Source organism: Moschus berezovskii, chromosome 23 (genome assembly GCF_049115385.1).
Source record: "Moschus berezovskii isolate FMDL1 chromosome 23, NW_MosBer_1.0, whole genome shotgun sequence".
Classification (NCBI taxonomy): domain Eukaryota; kingdom Metazoa; phylum Chordata; class Mammalia; order Artiodactyla; family Moschidae; genus Moschus; species Moschus berezovskii.
The window spans coordinates 41253558-41272756 of record NC_142482.1 but is presented as its reverse complement, the minus strand read 5'-3'; the positions used below and the strand labels follow the sequence as shown (position 1 = coordinate 41272756).

Below are 19199 nucleotides of genomic sequence, written 5' to 3'. Positions count from 1 at the left end.
GAAGGTTGTTACTTGATGACTCTCAACTATCATCCCTCCTTAGGAACTGTCTCAGGTCAAGGTCACATTTCATTTCCGAGGGCAGCCTATATCCAATTATTGGTCTATGAGAGGTGTAACAGCCAAGATCTGACTTCTCAACTTGGGACACATCTAAAGGGCCCATTCAAGTGGTGGAGACCCCCCAGGAGTAGGCAAATGCCCTTTTGCATTTGCACTGTAGCCCAGTTTTTTCCTCTGACAAATTTTGATTCTTCATTGCTTCTCAGGTGTTCACCCTGAGATAGTGCCCCAGTAAAGTTTCTGAATGCAAATTCCTATATTGGAGTCTTTCCAGGGAACACAAAATGCAGTAGTTGGTACCAAAAGTATCTGAGAAAGAAAATGCTAAAATGAGTTTTTCGGTTTTTTTTTTTTTTTTTTTTGCCACAACCATGCAGCAAGTGGGGATATTAATTCCCTGACCAGGGATGGAACCCATGCCCTTGAAGTGAAAGTGCAGTGTCTTAACCACTGGACTGCCAGGGAAGTCCCTAAAATGAGATTTTTGAAGCTGGGTTATCCATCTGGTTGGCAGTAAAGGATTGGTGGAACACAAACAGCCACTGGCAAAAGTAACAATTTTTAAAACTTTCACCCAACCTGAATTGAGATGCTGGTGGATATGCAAAAGCAGATGTGATGTATCAGGTGCTTGATAAATATGGGAGAGATGGTAATAATAATGGAATAGAATTCTTCAGTAGAAGAAATTGATGCCTTGGAGAGAGATGATTAAATGCTGAGGATGATATCTCATCAAATAAAGTGAAATTCACTCAGTTGTGTCCAACTTTCTGGGACCCAGGCCAGAATAATGGAGTGGGTAGCCTTTTCCTTCTCCAGGGGAATCTTCCCAACCGAGGGATTGAACCCAGGTCTCCCACATTGCAAGCAGATTCTTTTACCAGCTGAGTCACAAAGGAAGCCCATCAAGTAGAGGCTAATGTGAAAGCCAAAGTCTCCATAGGAGGGTATTAAAAAACTCTCATATCCTGCAACTCAAGGGCATGAAAAGCTAAGGTTCAGCTCCAAGATTTAATCACAGGAATAGTAGGACTCCAAAGTAGGCCTCAATTGGAAAAGAACAGAATATTGAGACATTGGATGGAGACATCTGGTGGGATGCATTGTTGTTGCTATTGAGTCACTAAGTCATGTTCGACTCTTTGCGACCCCATGGATGGTTCCTCGGTCTATGGGACTTCCCAGGCAAGAATACTGGAGTGAACTGCCATTTCCTTCTCCAGGGGATGCATTAGAACATCTAAATCTCCAGATTTCCCAAGATCCTTTGAACTTTTTAGAAGTAGCCCAATCCTCCTTTTCAAGGGTTGGTTAGTCCTTCTTCCTTGAAGACAATGCAGAGATCTCTCCTCTGCCAAACATGTACCTCTGCCACCCATTCAGCATCCTTCCATACACAACTAAATTCTAAGTGTTCTGGATCAAGGAGAGTAGAATGCAAAGTTAGTTGATGTAGAATACGCTGATACTAGAGCATTCTCCCAAAGTACAGAATTTTATATGCTGGCAAGAACTCAAGGTACTGTTAGGATTCTCCTGCTTAAAAAAGCAAAGTTCAGTTCAGTTCAGTCGCTCAGTCATGACCGACTCTTTGCGACCCCATGAATCACAGCACGCCAGGCCTCCCTGTCCATCACCAACTCCCGCAGTTCACTCAAACTCATGTCCATCGAGTTGGTGATGCCATCCAGCCATCTCATTCTCTGTCGTCCCCTTCTCCTCCTGCCCCCAATCCTTCCCAGCATCAGACTCTTTTCCAATGAGTCAACTCTTCGCATGAGGTGGCCAAAGTATTGGAGTTTCAGCTTTAGCATCAGTCCTTCCAATGAACACCCAGGATCGATCTCCTTTAGAATGGACTGGATGGATCTCCTTGCAGTCCAAGGGACTCTCAAGAGTCTTCTCCAGCACCACAGTTCAAAAGCATCAATTCTTTGGCGATCAGCTTTCTTCACAGTCCAACTCTCACATCCATACATGACCACTGGAAAAACCACAGCCTTGACTAGACAGACCTTTGTTGGCAAAGTAATGTCTCTGCTTTTTAATATGCTATCTAGGTTGGTCATAACTTTCCTTCAGCATCCACAGTGATTTTGGAGCCCCCCAAAATAAAGTCTAACACTGTTTCCACTGTTTCCCCATCTATTTCCCATGAACTGATGGGACCAGATGCCAAGCTCTCACTAAATGTGGTAAGAATGCCAGGACTCTTGAGATTGATGGCAGAAAGAGGGATCAAAAACTCAAAGAAGTGGACATGCTAGAGTGGATTTATCATGTAATATTGGAAAACCCACTAGATGAATGGGTAACAGGAGAGCCAAAGGATATTCTGTTTGGGGGTGGGGGAAGGCATGTGATGGAAGAGGGACACTACCATTACTAAGAAGTTCCATGGTGAGCGTCCTCTATTGGCCCTGCCCTGGTGATACGAGATTCTGCTATAGAAGTGGCTTCACTGACAGCAATGGGAATTATAGGATCTTGAAACAATTCAGGCCAGAAATAGCAGCATTCAACTGGTCAGAATCTGGTCAGTGTGTGCATGTGTATGAGCCAGGTGTGGGTGGGCAAAATTACTGTAATGAAAGACAATTTCAGAGAGGTAGCCAACTTTGTAGAGTGTTGAGATGGTTAATAAAATACAGCATCCCTAGAAACAAAATAGATGGGCAGTCAACAAGCGTACTGTCTATACAGAAGAAATCAAGGATAATCAGAAGACTGAGGGTAGCTGCCCCAGTTAAAAATAAAATAACAATACCTTGCCCAGTTTCTGATCTTAAACCAGTTTTCAGATCTGACCTCTTGGATTAAAGGAGAAGCCAAGTCCTGAGAACCCTGCCGTGCCACTGAAAATATATAGAATATAATTCCCCCATTTCTTTCCTAAATGGACTTATAACCACTTACTCAACAATCACAGACTCAATAAAGATTAAAACCCTCAAATTTCAAGGACTGTTGGAAACAAGGTCCCAGTGAATATTGATATGGGAAGACCCAAAGTGTCATCATGGCCCCTCTGTTAAAATGGAGGTAATGGGGGTCCGGTAACAAGTGGAGTTGTGGTTCAGGTCTGGTTCACAGTGTGTCCACTCAGGCCATGGATCCATCTGGTGGAAGTTTCTTTTGTCCCAAAATGTATAACTAGAATGAAAAAAGCTTGAGATGAACCACAGATATAAACACTATATTTCTCTGAGTATGAGACTTCAGAAAATTTTAAAGTTACCACCTTTTTGTTTTTTCTGCATTCCCTTAGTCTGTATTGCATTTAATATAGTTTATTTAAACTTAGTACATTTAAAACAGTGCTTTTTCTAAAGGAAATATTAGCTCTCTGAATGTTTCAGGATAGCAAAGTATTTTAACATTGTTAAGTTAAAAAACAGTGACTGAGTCGGGGGGGGGGAACAGGTGGCATCTGAAGCAGAGGGAAAGTCGGCCGAGCGTAGGGCAGAGCCGAGACAGAGGTGATGCAAGAAAGTAGACCCGCTGAGATGAAAGTCCCCGGGAATTCGGAAGCAATGAAAATGCACTGTGGTCTTACAGATGGAGTACACACTTCTGAGTGGAAAGCTTCCTGCCTTCATGGAACCAATGTGATTTTCTTTTTCCATTCAAATGCTTTCAAATAAGTCTGAATTTAGAGAAGCCATGGGAATATGAACGGAAATCAAGATGGAGATGACTGCGACGCTCAACCGCGGCTGCATCTCTGTACAATGGGGAAAACGGCGGCAGATTGGCTGATACCAACTGATCAAAGACTGCTGCTGTGAATCACATATCAGATTCAAAGAGAAAATCCCATATCAGAAGGCGCCATTTTATTCATAATATTGACTACCTTAAACAAGTCTTCATCTGTGAAAGTATATTCACTTACACCTCCCCAAACCTTTACCTAACAGAGCTCCAGTGGCGCAATCGGTTAGCGCGCGGTACTTATAAGACAGTACGCTTGTGAGCAATGCCGAGGTTGTGAGTTCGAGCCTCACCTGGAGCAAATTTTACAACTCTCTAGCCTGCTACTGCTGCTGCTGCTAAGTCGCTTCAGTCGTGTCTGACTCAGTGCGACCCCATAGACTAGCCATATGAGACAGGTTAAATTTGAGGTCCCCACAAAGAGATCAACGGTTGGGATTTACATACTAGAGCTTGGTTGTGGTTTGTCTTAAAATTCTCTGTTTACAGTCGTGCATGGTTTAAGTACCATCCCACTGATTTCGGTGCCTTCCTTCTTCCGACACTTTGGCAATTTAACTTTTCTCTCTTACCAAGACTGTTTCACAGTAATACACTACGTCTGACTTGTCAACTATGTGAAATGTGGACGATCTTGGTTTTTAAACGTATCTCAGTGGAAATTTTCCTGTATTTTAACCCGCTTTCCTCAGTTTCTCCACTCATCGGGGCTTCCTCTAAGGTGCTTATTACTCTTTATAAGTCCATTAGATATATCAGACACTCAGGAACTCAGTCTCAGAAAGGGAGTTGAACCAGAAGTCTGTGTGTGGGTCACTTAATCTCACCCTCTCGATCTTAAACGTTATCAGAGTCATCCTGAGACAAGGACATGGAGCTCTCTGGCTTTACAAAAATTTACAATTGCACGTGTTCAACTGCTCAGCACTTTTTCAGCTGCTGCTACATTTTGGAGTGCTTACATTCTCCCTGGCCCCACTCTGAGCTGCCCACCAGGTAAACGTGGGTTCAAAACAAGGTTCACAGACCAATTCAGATTAACACTGGTCAGTCAGTCAGTCAGTTCAGTCGCTCAGTCGTGTCCGACTCTTTGCGACCCCATGAATCACAGCACGCCAGGCCTCCCTGTCCATCACCAACTCCCGGAGTACACTCAAACTCATGTCCACAGAGTCGGTGATGCCATCCAGCCATCTCATTCTCCGTCGTCCCCTTCTCCTCCCGCCCCCAACCTTTCCCAGCATCAGAGTCTTTTCCAGTGAGTCAACTCGTCGCATGAGGTGGCCAAAGTATTGCAGTTTCAGCTTTAGCATCAGTCCATCCAATGAACATCCAGGATTGATCTCCCTTAGAATGGACTGGTTGGATCTCCTTGCAGTATAAGGGACTCTGGTAGAGAAGTGATAACAGATGATTTACTTACCAAAATATATCAATAGTGGCTATTCACGGTGTTGTTTTTAGTGTTAAATGAGGTAACAAATCATTGTTTGATTGATTGATTGTTGTTGTTCAGTCACCAAGTCCTGTCACAAATTCCCACTATGTATGTCCCTTTGGAATATGATTGTGCAGCAGCTGCCATCAAGAGGTGGAGTCTATTTCCCTCCTTGTATGTGAGCTGACCTTGTGATTTGGCCAATAGAATGCTGTGGTAATGATGTTGTGGGAGTGAGGTTGTGGGAATTTCAATACTAGGGTTCAAGAGTCTTATAACTTCTCCTCTTGCCATATTGGGACCCTGAGACATCATGTGATGAAATCCCACCTAACTTCCTGAAGGATGGAATATCATGTGAAGAGAGAGTCCCAGTCATCCCAGCCATTCCAGATAACACTCCAGACAGTGAGTGGGAACATTTTGGACCATCTAGTCCCAGTCAGGCTGCCAGATAACTGCAATCAGTGAGTGACCACAAGCAAAACCAGCAAAAGAATTGCCTAGTTGAGCACAGCCCAATAACTGACCTGCAGAATTGGAAACTAAATGTTGCTTTAAGTCACCCACAAAATTTGGGTGAGGTTTGTTACAAAGATGTAGATGACTGACAAAAGCATTTAGCATGGAATTAGAATCCATAACAAGCAAACAGATTGATTTAGTGAGTAAAATTACCCATAAAGAAAAGCCCAAGTCTATACATCTCTACTGCTAAATTCTACCATTTAAAAAAAATTGATATTAATTCTTTACAAACTCTTATAAAAATTGGAAAAGGAAGCCATTATTACCCTGATGCTGAAGTCAAACAAAGACATCATGAGATAAGAAAACTACAGATCATTATCTCTTATAAACATGTACATAAAAATTCTTAACAAAATGCTAACAAAATCCAGCAACAGATGAACATATTACAAAAGGGCCTGAGGAAACGTTTGAGGATGGTGTCTGTGTTCATTATCTCTTTTGTGGTGGTGGTTTCATGAGTTATACATATGTCAAACTATAAGTTTAAATACATGCAGTTTAAGAAAAGTATGCCTCGATAAAACTGTTAAAGAAGTACACTCACGGGAAAAAAATCATTACAGCATTCGGCATAAGCAGTTGTGGGTTTTTTTTTTTTTTCCTTTCTCTCTTTGCTATACTGTGGAAGAGCTGTGTCTGGTTAGACTTATTTCTTCTTTGAATGTTTTAAAGAAGTACATAGTAAACAGAAGGCCATGTAATTTTCTCAGTAGGAAGACTTGACAACTAATTCAAAATATTTCATAGTTTAAGACCATTTAAAATTTCCTACTTGAATCTAATTTGAACCGTCATATTGTTCTATGAATGTGTCCATTACACCTAAATATTCAAATGTATTTGACCACGTTCTTTCCACTTGTGCAGAAGCTGCTCCCTCTTCATTATAATTTGCCTGACTGGTTTCTTCTCATGGTACCAGGTTTCTGTTTTAACCCTGGCTCCTCAGATACCGCTTAACGTTCAACTAATTCATCCCGCAACGCGTGGGAGAACACACAGCTGGTCTCTGAGAACCCACAGAAAGACGGTGCGCCTCTCAGGTGGCATCCACGTGAATCAGGAGCCAGCTGCTCTAAAATGTGGCGAGTTTCCTGTCGAAAGGGGGCGCCATTTAAACTGCCTTCCAAAAAGCAAATCTCAACATTTTCAGCGTCAAAGTACAGAGCGGCACCTGAAAACCAACGGAAGAGTCGTACTCTAAGAGACGTCCAGACACCGCCGGACGAGGAGAGCAGAATTCCTTGACATTCGTGCCTTGTGGCACCCAGCTCACTCACTGGGTCCACCCAACCCCCTGGAAGAGGGTCCAAAAGACCAGGACTGTCACTCTTCGCAATCCCCACACCTGCGTGCCTGCCTGACCAAGGACTCCTACAGTACAAAAGGCTCGATGGAGAGGGCTGGCGCCGACCCCACTTACTGAATCACTTATACCCAAAGTGATGCTATAATCTGGGATTTGAGAGCTGGGACAGTGGTATCTGGGTAAAGGTAGCAGGAGTGTGAAAAAGGAAACCACAACCACGAAGGGATTCGAACCCTCAATCTTCTGATCCGAAGTCAGACGCCTTATCCATTAGGCCACGTGGTCCTCCGCTCCTAAGGTGAAGGAAAATATTACAAGTATTGAGAATCTGGGCTATTCTTGTTACTATATGAAAAGATACCTTTCCCATCAATTTTACTTAAAAGATTGTGTCATTGGTACAAAACCCAAGTAACTTCTTTTAAGAAGTTATGGTTAGAGACTAGGGCAAAATGGAAATTCCGCTTTTCTCCAAACTCCTACCCTTAGCCTGACACCAAATTTCTTTTCTGAACAAAATTTTACACTTGCATTGTAATGCCTCTTTAGTCGGTTGATTAACCTGTAAAAAAAAAAAGAAGAAGCAGCAGAAAAGGATTGAAATATCTTTCTGTAATCACGGCTACAAAGGCTCGATTTACCTTCAGAATGAAGACAAAGTCAAAATTAAGATCCTATGGGAATAAGTGAAAATTACAAAAAAAAAAAAAAAATACAACAAACACACCGCTCCTAGCATCCTTTCAGCTGGACCCCCAATCCTGCCAAGACGTCTTCAATTAGGATTGAATTGAGAAGCGTCTTCCTAGGCGGGACACTTCTTGGAAAGCACGAAGAACAGGCCCACTGAGTAACCTCCAGGGACACCTTAGTAAAAAACCCCAACGATTGTACTTACTGAGAAATTAGAAAATGTCCCACCTCTTGTGCAGCCACTGGGTTGAGGGGTTGTGTGACTGAGAGGGAAGGAACCATTCTTCAGGTTAGAAAGCTTGGATTTTGAGTCAGTTTGTTGTAGTTGTCTGTTTCCTTTCCAGTTCATTTCCCCCAGCCACTCTCATCTCAGCGGATCTCGACCCCCCATTAATAATGATGCGGACGAGGAAAGCACACGGGTGGTGGGAAGGCGCGCGGGAGGCCTGGAGGAGTTAGTCACACCGCCTGCTTTGGACCCTGTTTCTGAGGGGTGCGGTGGGAGCGGTGAAAGCAACCCAGATGGAATCTGAGGCATTTGGGGGGCTTCATTCCCCATTATTAGGAACTGCCAGGGCCTGATATTGGTCTTCATCCAACCTGCCTTCTCAGAGCATTCGGGCTCCCCGCCCGGAAAAGTTGAGCCACCAGGGAAGCCCTTATATATGTATATATAAATGTATATATAACTGAATATTTACAAAGAGAACATGTCTATGAACTCTCAGATCTTTTGTTCCAATTTATTGCCACTATTTCTATCAAATTGAATCAAGAATTAAGTTTTGTCACCTAGGTTATATGTGTCAAGAAATACCAGAAGCCCCTCTCATGTGCCTCCTAACTACTTTCTTCTTAAGGGTAATCACATTTTGGACTCTGATTATCATCTATTAGCTTTGCACATTTTAAATAACATATAAATAGAATTTTACAATATGTACTCTCATGTCTGGCTACTTTTGTGCAGCACTATGAGGTTCATCCAACAGCACAGTTCAAAAGCATCAATTCTTTGGCACTCAGCTTTCTTCACCGTCCAACTCTCACATCCATACATGAACACTGGAAAAACCATAGCCTTGACTAGACGGACCTTTGTCGGCAAAGTAATGTCTCTGTTTTTTAATATGCTATCTAGGTTGGTCATAGCTTTCCTTCCAAGGAGTAAGCGTCTTTTAATTTCATGGCTGCAATCACCATCTGCTGTGGTGTTGGAGAAGACTCTTGAGAGTCCCTTGGACTGCAAGGAGACCCAAACAGTCCATTCTAAAGGAGATCAGTCCTGGGTGTTCATTGGAAGGACTGATGCTAAAACTGAAAGTCCAATACTTTGGCCACCTCATGCGAAGAGTTGACTCATTGGAAAAGACTCTGATGTGGGAGGGACTGGGGGCAGGAGGAGAAGGGGACGACAGAGGATGAGGTGGCTGGATGGCATCACTGACTCGATGGACATGAGTTTGAGTGAACTCCGGGGGTTTGTGATGGACAGGGAGGCCTGGCGTGCTGTGATTCATGGGGTCACAAAGAGTCGGACATGACTGAGCAACTGAACTGAACTGATGAGGTTCATCCATGTCGTTGCATTCAATGATGTTATTTGTGTTTATATATATATATAGTCATACACATATATAATCATATTGTATTAATATCCCACAATTTATCCATTCTAGTGGTGGATATCGGAGAAGGCAATGGCAAGCCACTCCAGTACTATTGCCTAGAAAATCCCATGGATGGAGGAGCCTGGTAGGCTGCAGTCCATGGGGTCGCTAGGGGTCGGACACGACGGGGCGACTTCACTTTCACTTTTCACTTTCACACATTGGAGAAGGAAATAGCAACCCACTCCAGTGTTCTTGCCTGGAGAATCCCAGGGACGGGGGAACCTGGTGGGCTTCCGTCTATGGGGTCACACAGAGTCGGACACGACTGAAGTGACTCTGCAGCAGCAGCAACAGCAGCGGTGGTGGATATATGACTTATTTTCAGTTTGTGAAAATTGTGAATAGGGCTGTTAGGAACACTTTTGTATATGCTTTTCTGTGGACCTGTACACAGATTTCTATTGAAAACTGTAATTAAGAAATTGACCCCATTTTTTATATTTGCTGATAGCTTTCAAGACCTGTCACTAAGCCAGCCCATAAGAAAGTGCTTACACTCTCTCAGAGGGAAGATCAAACCACGCTAGTCCTGATTCTCACTTAGGAATCTTCACTGCCCTCTCCCTTCCACAGCCTGCCCTCTAACCCTGTAAAAACCAAAGCCCATCACCCTCCCTGCTCTTCCAAGCCATTTTTAGACTTACCTGAGAGCTTCCCCTAGTCTCCCCAGAAGACTTCATTATGTGAAAGATAAATGTTTTCACATCTCCCTGGTACATCTGTAGCATTATCGATCTCGCCATTTGAATCATTTGGGTACGGTGACCATTTCATTTCAGCTGAATGATTGCAAGATAGATGCACACTCATGAGTGGACTTACAGAGTCACAGCAAGTGACTTTACTACACTTTTTTTGGCAAGCAACATATATGATTTCCATATATCTGTAATTACATGTAAGAGAAATGGACAAACTGAAAATGGGGAAAAAATATGACAAACTAGATAAAAAGATAGATGAAAAACAATTATCCATAACCAAACAAATTCGGCTGGTGAATGCAAGACTCTATTTCAACTCTATTTCAATGCTATAGAAATGCTAGTGCCAGCTGGGCTAGTGAAAAAAACTGTTATGTTGATTCAGGTTTTCTTTTGTTTACAGAAAGTTTCTTTTTTTAGTTGAAGTATAATTGACCTACGAATTCTATGTTAGTTCCAGTTGCACAATATGGTGATTTGATATTTCTATTTCAAAATAATTACCATGATAATTCGAGTTACCATACAAAGATATTACAATTTTTTTTTACTGTATTCCTCAGGCTGTACATTTTACCTTCATGACTGATTTATTTTGTAACTGGAATTTTGTGCCTCAATCTCTCTCACCTGTCACTCATCCCTCCACGCCCCTCCCCTCTGGCAACCACAGTCAATCCATGTTGCCCGAAACTGCGGGAACGTGCGTATTCAACACCTCTCTGACCCCTCCCGGGATGGGGACAACCATCCCATAATGGAAGTGAAGAGGTTTATTTACCCAGAAAATGACCTTCGCAAGTTCACTTGCCTTTTTGTGACGGGAAGAAGAGGGTTGCAGAGATTTACGATCATTCTTAGGGGTCTGCCTTTTTCGGGATCGGAAGGAGGCAGGGGGTTGGTACTTCTGTGAGGGGAAGAAGGGTTTGTGATCATTCTTAGGGTTCTGCCTTTTTCGGGATCGGGAGGAGGCAGGGGGGTGGTACTGTAGTACGGAAATCAGAACAGAACTGTAGTACTGAAATCCTCATCCTTTCTTAGGAACAAAGAGGCGTGCAAAATAGGCCCTACTGGGATTCGAACCCAGGATCTCCTGTTTACAAGACAGGCGCTTTAACCAACTAAGCCACAGAGCCAGACAAAGTACAATTTCCGAAAGAAACTTTAAATCAATTTTCTTTCTTACTTTGACAACTATCCAGATCTTTTCCAATCTTATTTATATACAGGTTGTGCCCATTTCAGTGACTGAACAAAGGGCTTGACAATGTGATTACTATGCCTCACAGCGACATAGATGTTAAAATGAGGCCACAGACACCACATCTGAGTCCTGAATTTGAGTAAAAAGATTGTAATACATTATATTTCTATAGCACTTTGGAATTTACCAAAATTTGCCTCTCTGAACATCAAAAGCAACCCCAAATACTGAGCATATTATCATTCCTATTTTATATTCAACTCCAAAAACGTTTAAGGACTTGTTCAAGTTTGCACAGATGGCGAAGAACTGGAGTTAAGACGAACTCATTTTCTGATGCTAATTCATTACCATCAGGGAAGCCCTCTGATGCTAATTCAACCACATTGTCAGTACAGCATTTTCACATGCTGCAGAAAGAAACAACCCCAAGAATCATGGCAGCTTAGAGTAAAATATCCTGCTCCTGCTATTTTTCTACCATGACTCCAGGATGAGGGAGCCATCTCTACCTGAAACATTGATGGTCTCTTGACAAACGAAGAAAAAAAATATGGCAAATCAAGAACTGTTTCTTGGTGCCCAAAAATACCACGTCAATTCTGCTCACATTTCATTATCCAGAGTGAAATAAGTCAAATCTGGTATCTGTGGAGTGGGGCAATACAATCATATCCCAGGAAGAGGCAGTAAATACTTTTGAAAATAATAATTTTTCACAACTACCATCCCATATAGTCTCATTTGTGAAACTCAGAACTTTTTTCTTTTTAAAAATTTATTTGTCCATCTCTTCCTTGTCTGTGTTGAAAATGTTCAGTTTTGTGGCTTTTAAGTTTTTAGTTTGGGAAACACGAGCATCAGTTTGTAAAGATAAGCTGGGCTAATGTGGGCACTGTAAAAATTCAGTCAATATAATCTGTCATTGCTATGTATTTGGGATGGGAGTAGGAGAAAAGATGAAAGATGAAACCACAGTTAGTTAAGAAGAGTAAGAACAAGGTAGTTCTTGACAGCAGCTGTACACCCAGATACACTCTCATCTGAGACTGTGACTGACTACTTTGCATATGGCTAATAGTAAACACTATTAATAGTGAACACTACCACAAAGAAGATAGAACATTTCATCACCCCCCAGGATTCTCTCCGCAATATCTCACTTTTACTACTGTATTCAACTACTGTTGAATAAACATGATACATTTTATCCTGTGAAAGTTTATTTAGGCTTTTTCCCATTGAATTTTTATAAGCATTTGATGGTTTTCCCCCACTTTACCCACTTAAACACTGCATCTAAACATGCACCTGCAAAACAAACTTATCATCAACTTCCAACCAAACCACCCAAAATCAGTTTTACAAATTTAACATCTTACTGACACCCACCCTTGCATTCAAATTCTAATTCTACCCCTTGAATTCACTTCACTGATTAAGTCTGCCATTTCAAAGAAATTATTCCCCATCTTGAAGTCATCCTTTAATTTTAGTAACTTAATAAAATAATAAAAATACATACAATATAAAAGACCAAAATTTTTAATGTTAGAATGAACAGATTTAAAATTACATCCTAATAAATATAACAAATTTGACAGGGAAAATAAGAGACGTATAAAAACCGCACACTTTAGTGTACATATAGGCAATTTATATATAGAATTGCTAATTTAATCAAAACTTTTCACAGTTCCATAATGCCTATACGTATACTTTGAATTAACACATTATAAATCAGTATTTAAAATTTTTAATGTGATAAGTGAGCTTGCTTCTTGCTTGTTAATTTGTCTAATCTAGGTTGGATTGATGACAATGCTACTCTCAAGGGATAATGTATATTTAAACTGTTTCTATGTTTTGTTTTAATAACACTTAAGGTAGAGAACCCAGTCTCACAGAGGTATGTTGAGGGGAACAGAAGAAGAGATTTTAAAGCAATCTCAGCAAGCTCAGGATACTCATTTTTAACTTTTATCCAAAATGAAGCAAGTGACGCTGTATTTTCAAAATTCATTTTCAATCCTTCATCAGTAGCCAGCTTCAACAACTTATCCTGTAGGATTATAGTTAAATTTAAATTATCTTTTGATGAAAGAAATGGATTTTGTATCCATGAATTTCCTATGCGTGGATCTTCTTTTGAAGGAAAGTACAATTCAAAACAATCTAACAAATTTGTAAGATGTTCACTGACAACTTTTCGTAGATGTGCAGTATCAAGATCATTAGCTACTTCATTGATAACTGTTGTTAAATTATGGAACATGTCATAACAATCTGTAGAAACTCTTTTTTTCCAAGCTTTTAACTTTTGTTTTTGTCCTTCAATCTTATCTGCCATCGAAAAACATGTTGCACTCTTTCCTTGCATGCAAACATTAAGATCATTAAAAATACTGAAGATATCAGATAAATAAGCAAGTTTGGCAATCCAATTCACATCTTTGAAGAGTTGGGACCAAACTGGCTTCTTGCTTTGCAGAAATACTAAGAGTTCATTTCGTATTTCAAACAATCTTGATAGAACTTTTCCCCAGGATAACCACCGTATTTCAGCATGCAATAACAGTTGCTTATGATCAGCTTCCATATTATCACACAATAAAGAAAATAATCTTGAATTTAATGCATTAGATTTTACATAATTCACAATTTTTACTATGTCAGTAAGCACACTATTCAGTTCAGCTGATATTTTTTTCATAGCAAGACTTTCTCGATGAATGAAGCAATGTGTTATTTTACATTCTGGTGCAAGTTCTTTAATCTGGGTAATCACTTCAGAATGTTTTCCTGTCATTGAAGCTGCACCATCAGAACACACTCCTACACAAAACTTAAATTCCAAACCACATTTGTTGACAACATAATTCTTCAGAGCTTCATACAGTTCTGAGCTAGTTGTGTTTGTTGGTAAAGAGGCTGAAAAAAAGAATTCTTCCTTTATATCATCATCATGTTCAAACCTCACATATACTAAAAGAATTATCATGTTAGCAATATCTCTGCATTCATCAAGTTGCAATGAAAAATATTTGGCTAGTTTTATTTGTTCTATGAGTTGGTCTTCCATATCATTTGCCAATTCCTGAATACGACGAGCTATGGTGTCATTGGAAAGTGGTACTTGAGCTACCTTCTTTGCTGCAGATTCACCCAACATTTCTAAGCAAACTTCTTTGATGCAGTCCTTCACTAGTGTCTCAGCAATTGTGTATGGTGTTTTAGACTTAGCAACTGGAAGTGCTACTTTATAAGAAGCCCTCAAAGCACTAATGTTTATGTGAGAAACATTGAACACATGCTTTGGTTGGCTTTTCAATTCATTACTCTTTCTTTCAAAGAATTCTTTTGGTTGTGAACTTATTTCTTTATGTTTTGAATATAGATGCCGCTTAAGTTTCGATGGTTTCATCGCTTCATTAGCCAGTACATCGCCACAAATAATACACTGTGGTTTCAGCACTTCACCATCAATTATGGCTATGAAACCAAACTCAATATATGAGGGATCATACTTCCGAGTAAAGCTAGTATGAACTCTTTTGGTTTTCACTCCCTCAAGATGACTTCCATTGTTACCATTTCTTTTGCTACTATTGCCATATTCAGAACAGGTGTGTCTTTTCTTCACAAAAAAGTCCAGTGAAGCTTGCTTTGTCATCTGAAAATTAGAATTAAAAATAAGCAATACAAATTTTATTTTCCTCTTTATTAATAATGTTAAACTAAAAATTAAAAACTAGGCTTGCATCATCAAAAAATCTACAAATAATAAAGGCTGGAAAGATATGGAGAAAAAGGAACCCTTCTTCTACACTGTTGGTAAGAATGTAAATTGGTATAGCCGCTATGGAGAACAGTATGGAAGTGCCTCAAAAAACAAAAAATAGAGTTATTGTATGATCCTGCAAATCCACTCCTGGGCATATATTCAGAGAAAACTATAATTCAAAATGATATATACACCCCAATGTTCATTGCAGCACTATTTACAATAGCCAAGACATGGAGGCAACCTAAAGGTCCACGAACAGATGAATGGATAAAGAAGATGTAGTACATATATACAATGGAACATTACTCAGCCATAAAAAAGAATGAAGTAATGCCATCTGCAGCAACATGTATGGACCTAGAAATTATCATATTCAGTGAAGTAAGCCTGAAAAAGAAAGATAAATAAATGACATTGCTTATAAGTGGAATCTAAACAAAAGATACAAATGAACTTATTTCCAAAACAGAAAGAGACTCACAGACATAGAAACAAACTTATGGTCAGTAACCAAGGGAGAAAGACAGGGGAGGGATAAATTAGGAGATTGGGATTAACATATATATACTACTATATATAAAATAGACAACCAACAAGGTCCTACTGTATAGCATAGGGAATATACTAAATATTTTGTAATGACCTATAAGGGAAAAGGATCTGAAAAAAGAATGTGTGTGTGTGTATATATATATATATATATATACACACAACATGTATATACATATACGTATATATAAATATATAAACTGAATCACTGTGCTGTATACTTGAAACTAACATAAATCAACTATACTTCAATGTTTAAAAGTTTTGCAAAACCAGGCTTGATTAAAAATATAAAATGATTTTAAAATTAAATTATAAAGATAAGTAAATGCTTACATTTTCTCAGTTTTACACACTTTTGGGTTACAGCTGACAAGCTAAACAGCATATCACACATTTTAATGTGAACCTATTGTGCTTGACTAATTTACAAATGCTATCACATGTGATTCACCTTGAGAGCTTAACATCAAAACTGAATATTCTAGGTAATACTGCTGTGTGGTACAGTTGAAAGTTGTTGATAGAGCAAATTCCAAGAGTCCTCATCACAAGAAATTGTTTTCCTTTTTTCGTATCTATATGAGATGATGGACAACTAAATTTATTGCAGTAATCATTTCATAATATATGTAAGTCAAATCATTATACTGTATACCTTAAGCTTCCACAATGCCATGTGTCAATTATATCCTAATAAAATTGGGGAAAAAAAAAAACCTGAATATTCTATTTGAAAAGATGAGTTCATTAATCATGTGCTTGGTATCAGCAATGTCATATTGTTGTAATTTCCAAGTACTCTCAATATGTGTACTTACCTCATTATGAACTAGTATGACAGTTTGCAGACCAGCACTGGTCTGAAGAACAAACTCTGAATACCACTGGCCCAAATCATGTGTAACTTTCATATTTCAAAACACTAACTTGAACACATATTAGCTCTACTTTATAAAACCTAATGATTGAAAAATCTCTTTGGTCTTATTTCACACTCTGCATTTTAATCCTAAAACCAAAATTTCTCAACACAAACTCATGTTTCCCAACCAAATTTATCATTCCCTGCCCTTCCTAAATATTTCTTCACTTGACCTGAGATGCCCTTTCTTAGCTTACCTCTCCACCCAAACTTACATATAACTAAAACAATGTAACAGTAAGTTCATCTGTTCCCAAATTTATCCTTCTGTAGAAACATACCACAAGGCATACCATTTGTCCCCTGGATCCTAGCTTTCTCATCCCCCCTCAGAAATGCTTGACATCAGAAACAAGAGATATTACTGCTGCTCACTCCAGAACAATAAACAAAGCAGTATCCAAGGTTATAACTTCCAACTTGAAAAATCAGTGGAGGGAGGATGTTAAAAGTAATTGACCTTTTTTGGAGAAAATATATCCAAGATGGCCATCATTGTGCTTTAGTGTGCCATGTCAAAACTTTCTCACTCATCATGATCACAGTAAAGTAGAAAGAGGCCTTGCTTTGATCTACAGCAAATTCTTTGATCTACACTCAAATTCTTACCCAATCTCCTACTTTGTCTGATGAAAACAGTGTCTCCGATGGCTTTAACATTTTGAAAGGTTGAACAGTCAAACTTTTTGGAACCTCATCATGTTTCCTTTTCATTGTAGTGCTCTGGTAGCAAAGATTGCAAGTTATTTTATTACAATAACCCTCAGTCTCAAGTTGAGAGGGCACTCCACAGATTGGATGGATGTTTCTACAACAAGATTCACAACTGTTAGCACCTATGCATTCTTTTCCACAACCCACACATGATAAAAAATTCAGTCTGCTTTCAGGAACAGTTTTTTGGGTTACCTTAGGAGTAATAGAAAGAATCTCTTCAATATCACTACTATCTGTTCCAATCTCAATGTTTTCTTCATATTGGGCTCTTAGAGTATTTTCTGATTCTTTATCAGCCTGTTCCAATTCATTTTCTGTGTTCAGGCTGGCAACAAGTTCTTCAGTTGACTGAGAATGAGAGAGACCCAGTTTAGCTTCAGAGCTAAATGCACCCTCACATACAGTCTGCTGCATGCCTCTGTGATGGGGTTGATTTTGGGTCATTTGAATAAACCACAAAAATTCAGCCCAGTGTGATGAATTGTTAGTTTGCATCCAGGAGATAATCCGATTTTGGATATCCTCATTAACTTGATTTATAGAACTTAGGCTTTGGCAGGGCTGAGGATTCCCATGAACAATTTTAAGTTCTGGCCAAATATTACTAAGTTCACTGACAATCTGGCTTGAAAATTCCCTCCCACTGTCAGACTGTAGAACACTGGGTGCTCCAATAATTGTAAAAATATCTAAAAGAGCATGTGCAACCTCTTTAGGCCTTTTAGATTTTAATGACCGCAAAAAACTCAAGTTTGTACGAAAGTCTTGATAATGCATAATAAATTTATACTCTCCATCAGGATTCAATTGCATGTCTATAAGATCCACTTGGCATCTTGAGTTAACTTCCTTAATTGGCTTTGATGTTAGAGCTTTCTTGAGTTTTGAATTTTTCTGTTGGCATGGTTTGCAAAGTGTCAAGTATAGCATTATAACTTCTTTTGTGATGTTCTTGTATTTTGCTTGTAACTCTTTTTCCATGCGGGTACGTCCACCATGTCCAATGCTGAGATGTGTATCATGCAATATGTCAAATAAGTCCTCACTGTGTAAATAATACCGTATTTTATCTGTTTCCCCATTTATAGCCTCAATGAGCTTCTCATGACCTTGTACAATGATCACATCAAATCTAGCCAAGCGCCGGTAGTCAATTGATTCTTTTTTTTCCTTAGCCTTAGCCTCTTTCACTTCCCTGATTAATTGACAGTACTTTGCTTTAGAAAATATCTTGGTGTTATTACTCTTGTTTTCCAGTAACACTGCTAAGCTTCTGAAGAACTTTTCTCTCATGTTTTCTGGTTCGATTTCTGCTTCATTAGTATCTAAACTACTAAAGTTATCATCACCCATGCTTTGAGACATCATGGAAAGCCACAAAAATGATCCTAAAATATAAATGAAAAACAAATTAGAATATTTGGGAATATAATCTAAATACCATATTGCCCAAATAACCACTAGAACTTGGAGTAGAAGTAGATATGAACAGACAAGAGGAGCAGCACAATTTTGATCGAAAAGTCTAACCTTTGGAGGAATAAAGAGAGGTAGCCAGGAACAAAAAGTTCTGATAAAGAGTAGAAAGCCAGGTTATGACTTTCCAGAGCAGTATCCAGGGTTAACCTTAAAGCACTGTTTTATGTAAAACAGAAAACAAGTTGATGCTATTATTTTTTCATTTATTTATTAATTACACAAAAACTATATTTTGGCTAGAGAAGTCTCAGAAATACAGTAATAGTTTTTTTATAGAATGATAGTTTCTTAATTAATTAATTTACTTATTTTGGCTGCATCCAGGTCTTAGTTACAGCATGCAGGGGGCATCTTTTGTTGCAGCACCCCAACTCTCTGGCTATGTCACAAAGCTCTGGAGTCCACAG

The 19199-nt window shown here is 39.4% G+C and overlaps 2 protein-coding genes and 3 non-coding genes across 5 annotated transcripts; 1 reads left to right on the top strand and 4 right to left on the bottom strand.

Moving 5' to 3' along the window:
* Positions 1 to 3987: 3987 nt before the first annotated feature.
* TRNAI-UAU (transfer RNA isoleucine (anticodon UAU)) lies at positions 3988 to 4081 on the top strand. Its single transcript has 2 exons — positions 3988 to 4025; positions 4046 to 4081. It is a non-coding gene; the product is annotated as a tRNA-Ile (tRNA).
* A 3192-nt stretch (positions 4082 to 7273) lies between these two features.
* Positions 7274 to 7346, bottom strand: TRNAR-UCG (transfer RNA arginine (anticodon UCG)). Its single transcript has one exon. It is a non-coding gene; the product is annotated as a tRNA-Arg (tRNA).
* A 3847-nt stretch (positions 7347 to 11193) lies between these two features.
* TRNAT-UGU (transfer RNA threonine (anticodon UGU)) lies at positions 11194 to 11267 on the bottom strand. Its single transcript has one exon. It is a non-coding gene; the product is annotated as a tRNA-Thr (tRNA).
* Positions 11268 to 12945: 1678 nt separating this feature from the next.
* On the bottom strand, positions 12946 to 15035 carry LOC148774166 (SCAN domain-containing protein 3). The gene has a single exon (XM_088831449.1). The coding sequence runs from the start codon at positions 15006 to 15008 to the stop codon at positions 13092 to 13094; it is 1917 nt and encodes a 638-aa protein (XP_088687575.1). The 5' UTR covers positions 15009 to 15035; the 3' UTR covers positions 12946 to 13091.
* Positions 15036 to 17193: 2158 nt separating this feature from the next.
* On the bottom strand, positions 17194 to 18730 carry LOC129543808 (SCAN domain-containing protein 3). Its single transcript, XM_055407132.2, has one exon. The coding sequence runs from the start codon at positions 18679 to 18681 to the stop codon at positions 17194 to 17196; it is 1488 nt and encodes a 495-aa protein (XP_055263107.2). The 5' UTR covers positions 18682 to 18730.
* Positions 18731 to 19199: the final 469 nt, after the last annotated feature.

Coding starts and splice junctions, on each gene's coding strand:
- LOC129543808 (XM_055407132.2), bottom strand. CDS start 18,681: ATGATGTCTCAAAGCATGGGTGATGATAACTTTAGTAGTTTAGATACT.
- LOC148774166 (XM_088831449.1), bottom strand. CDS start 15,008: ATGACAAAGCAAGCTTCACTGGACTTTTTTGTGAAGAAAAGACACACC.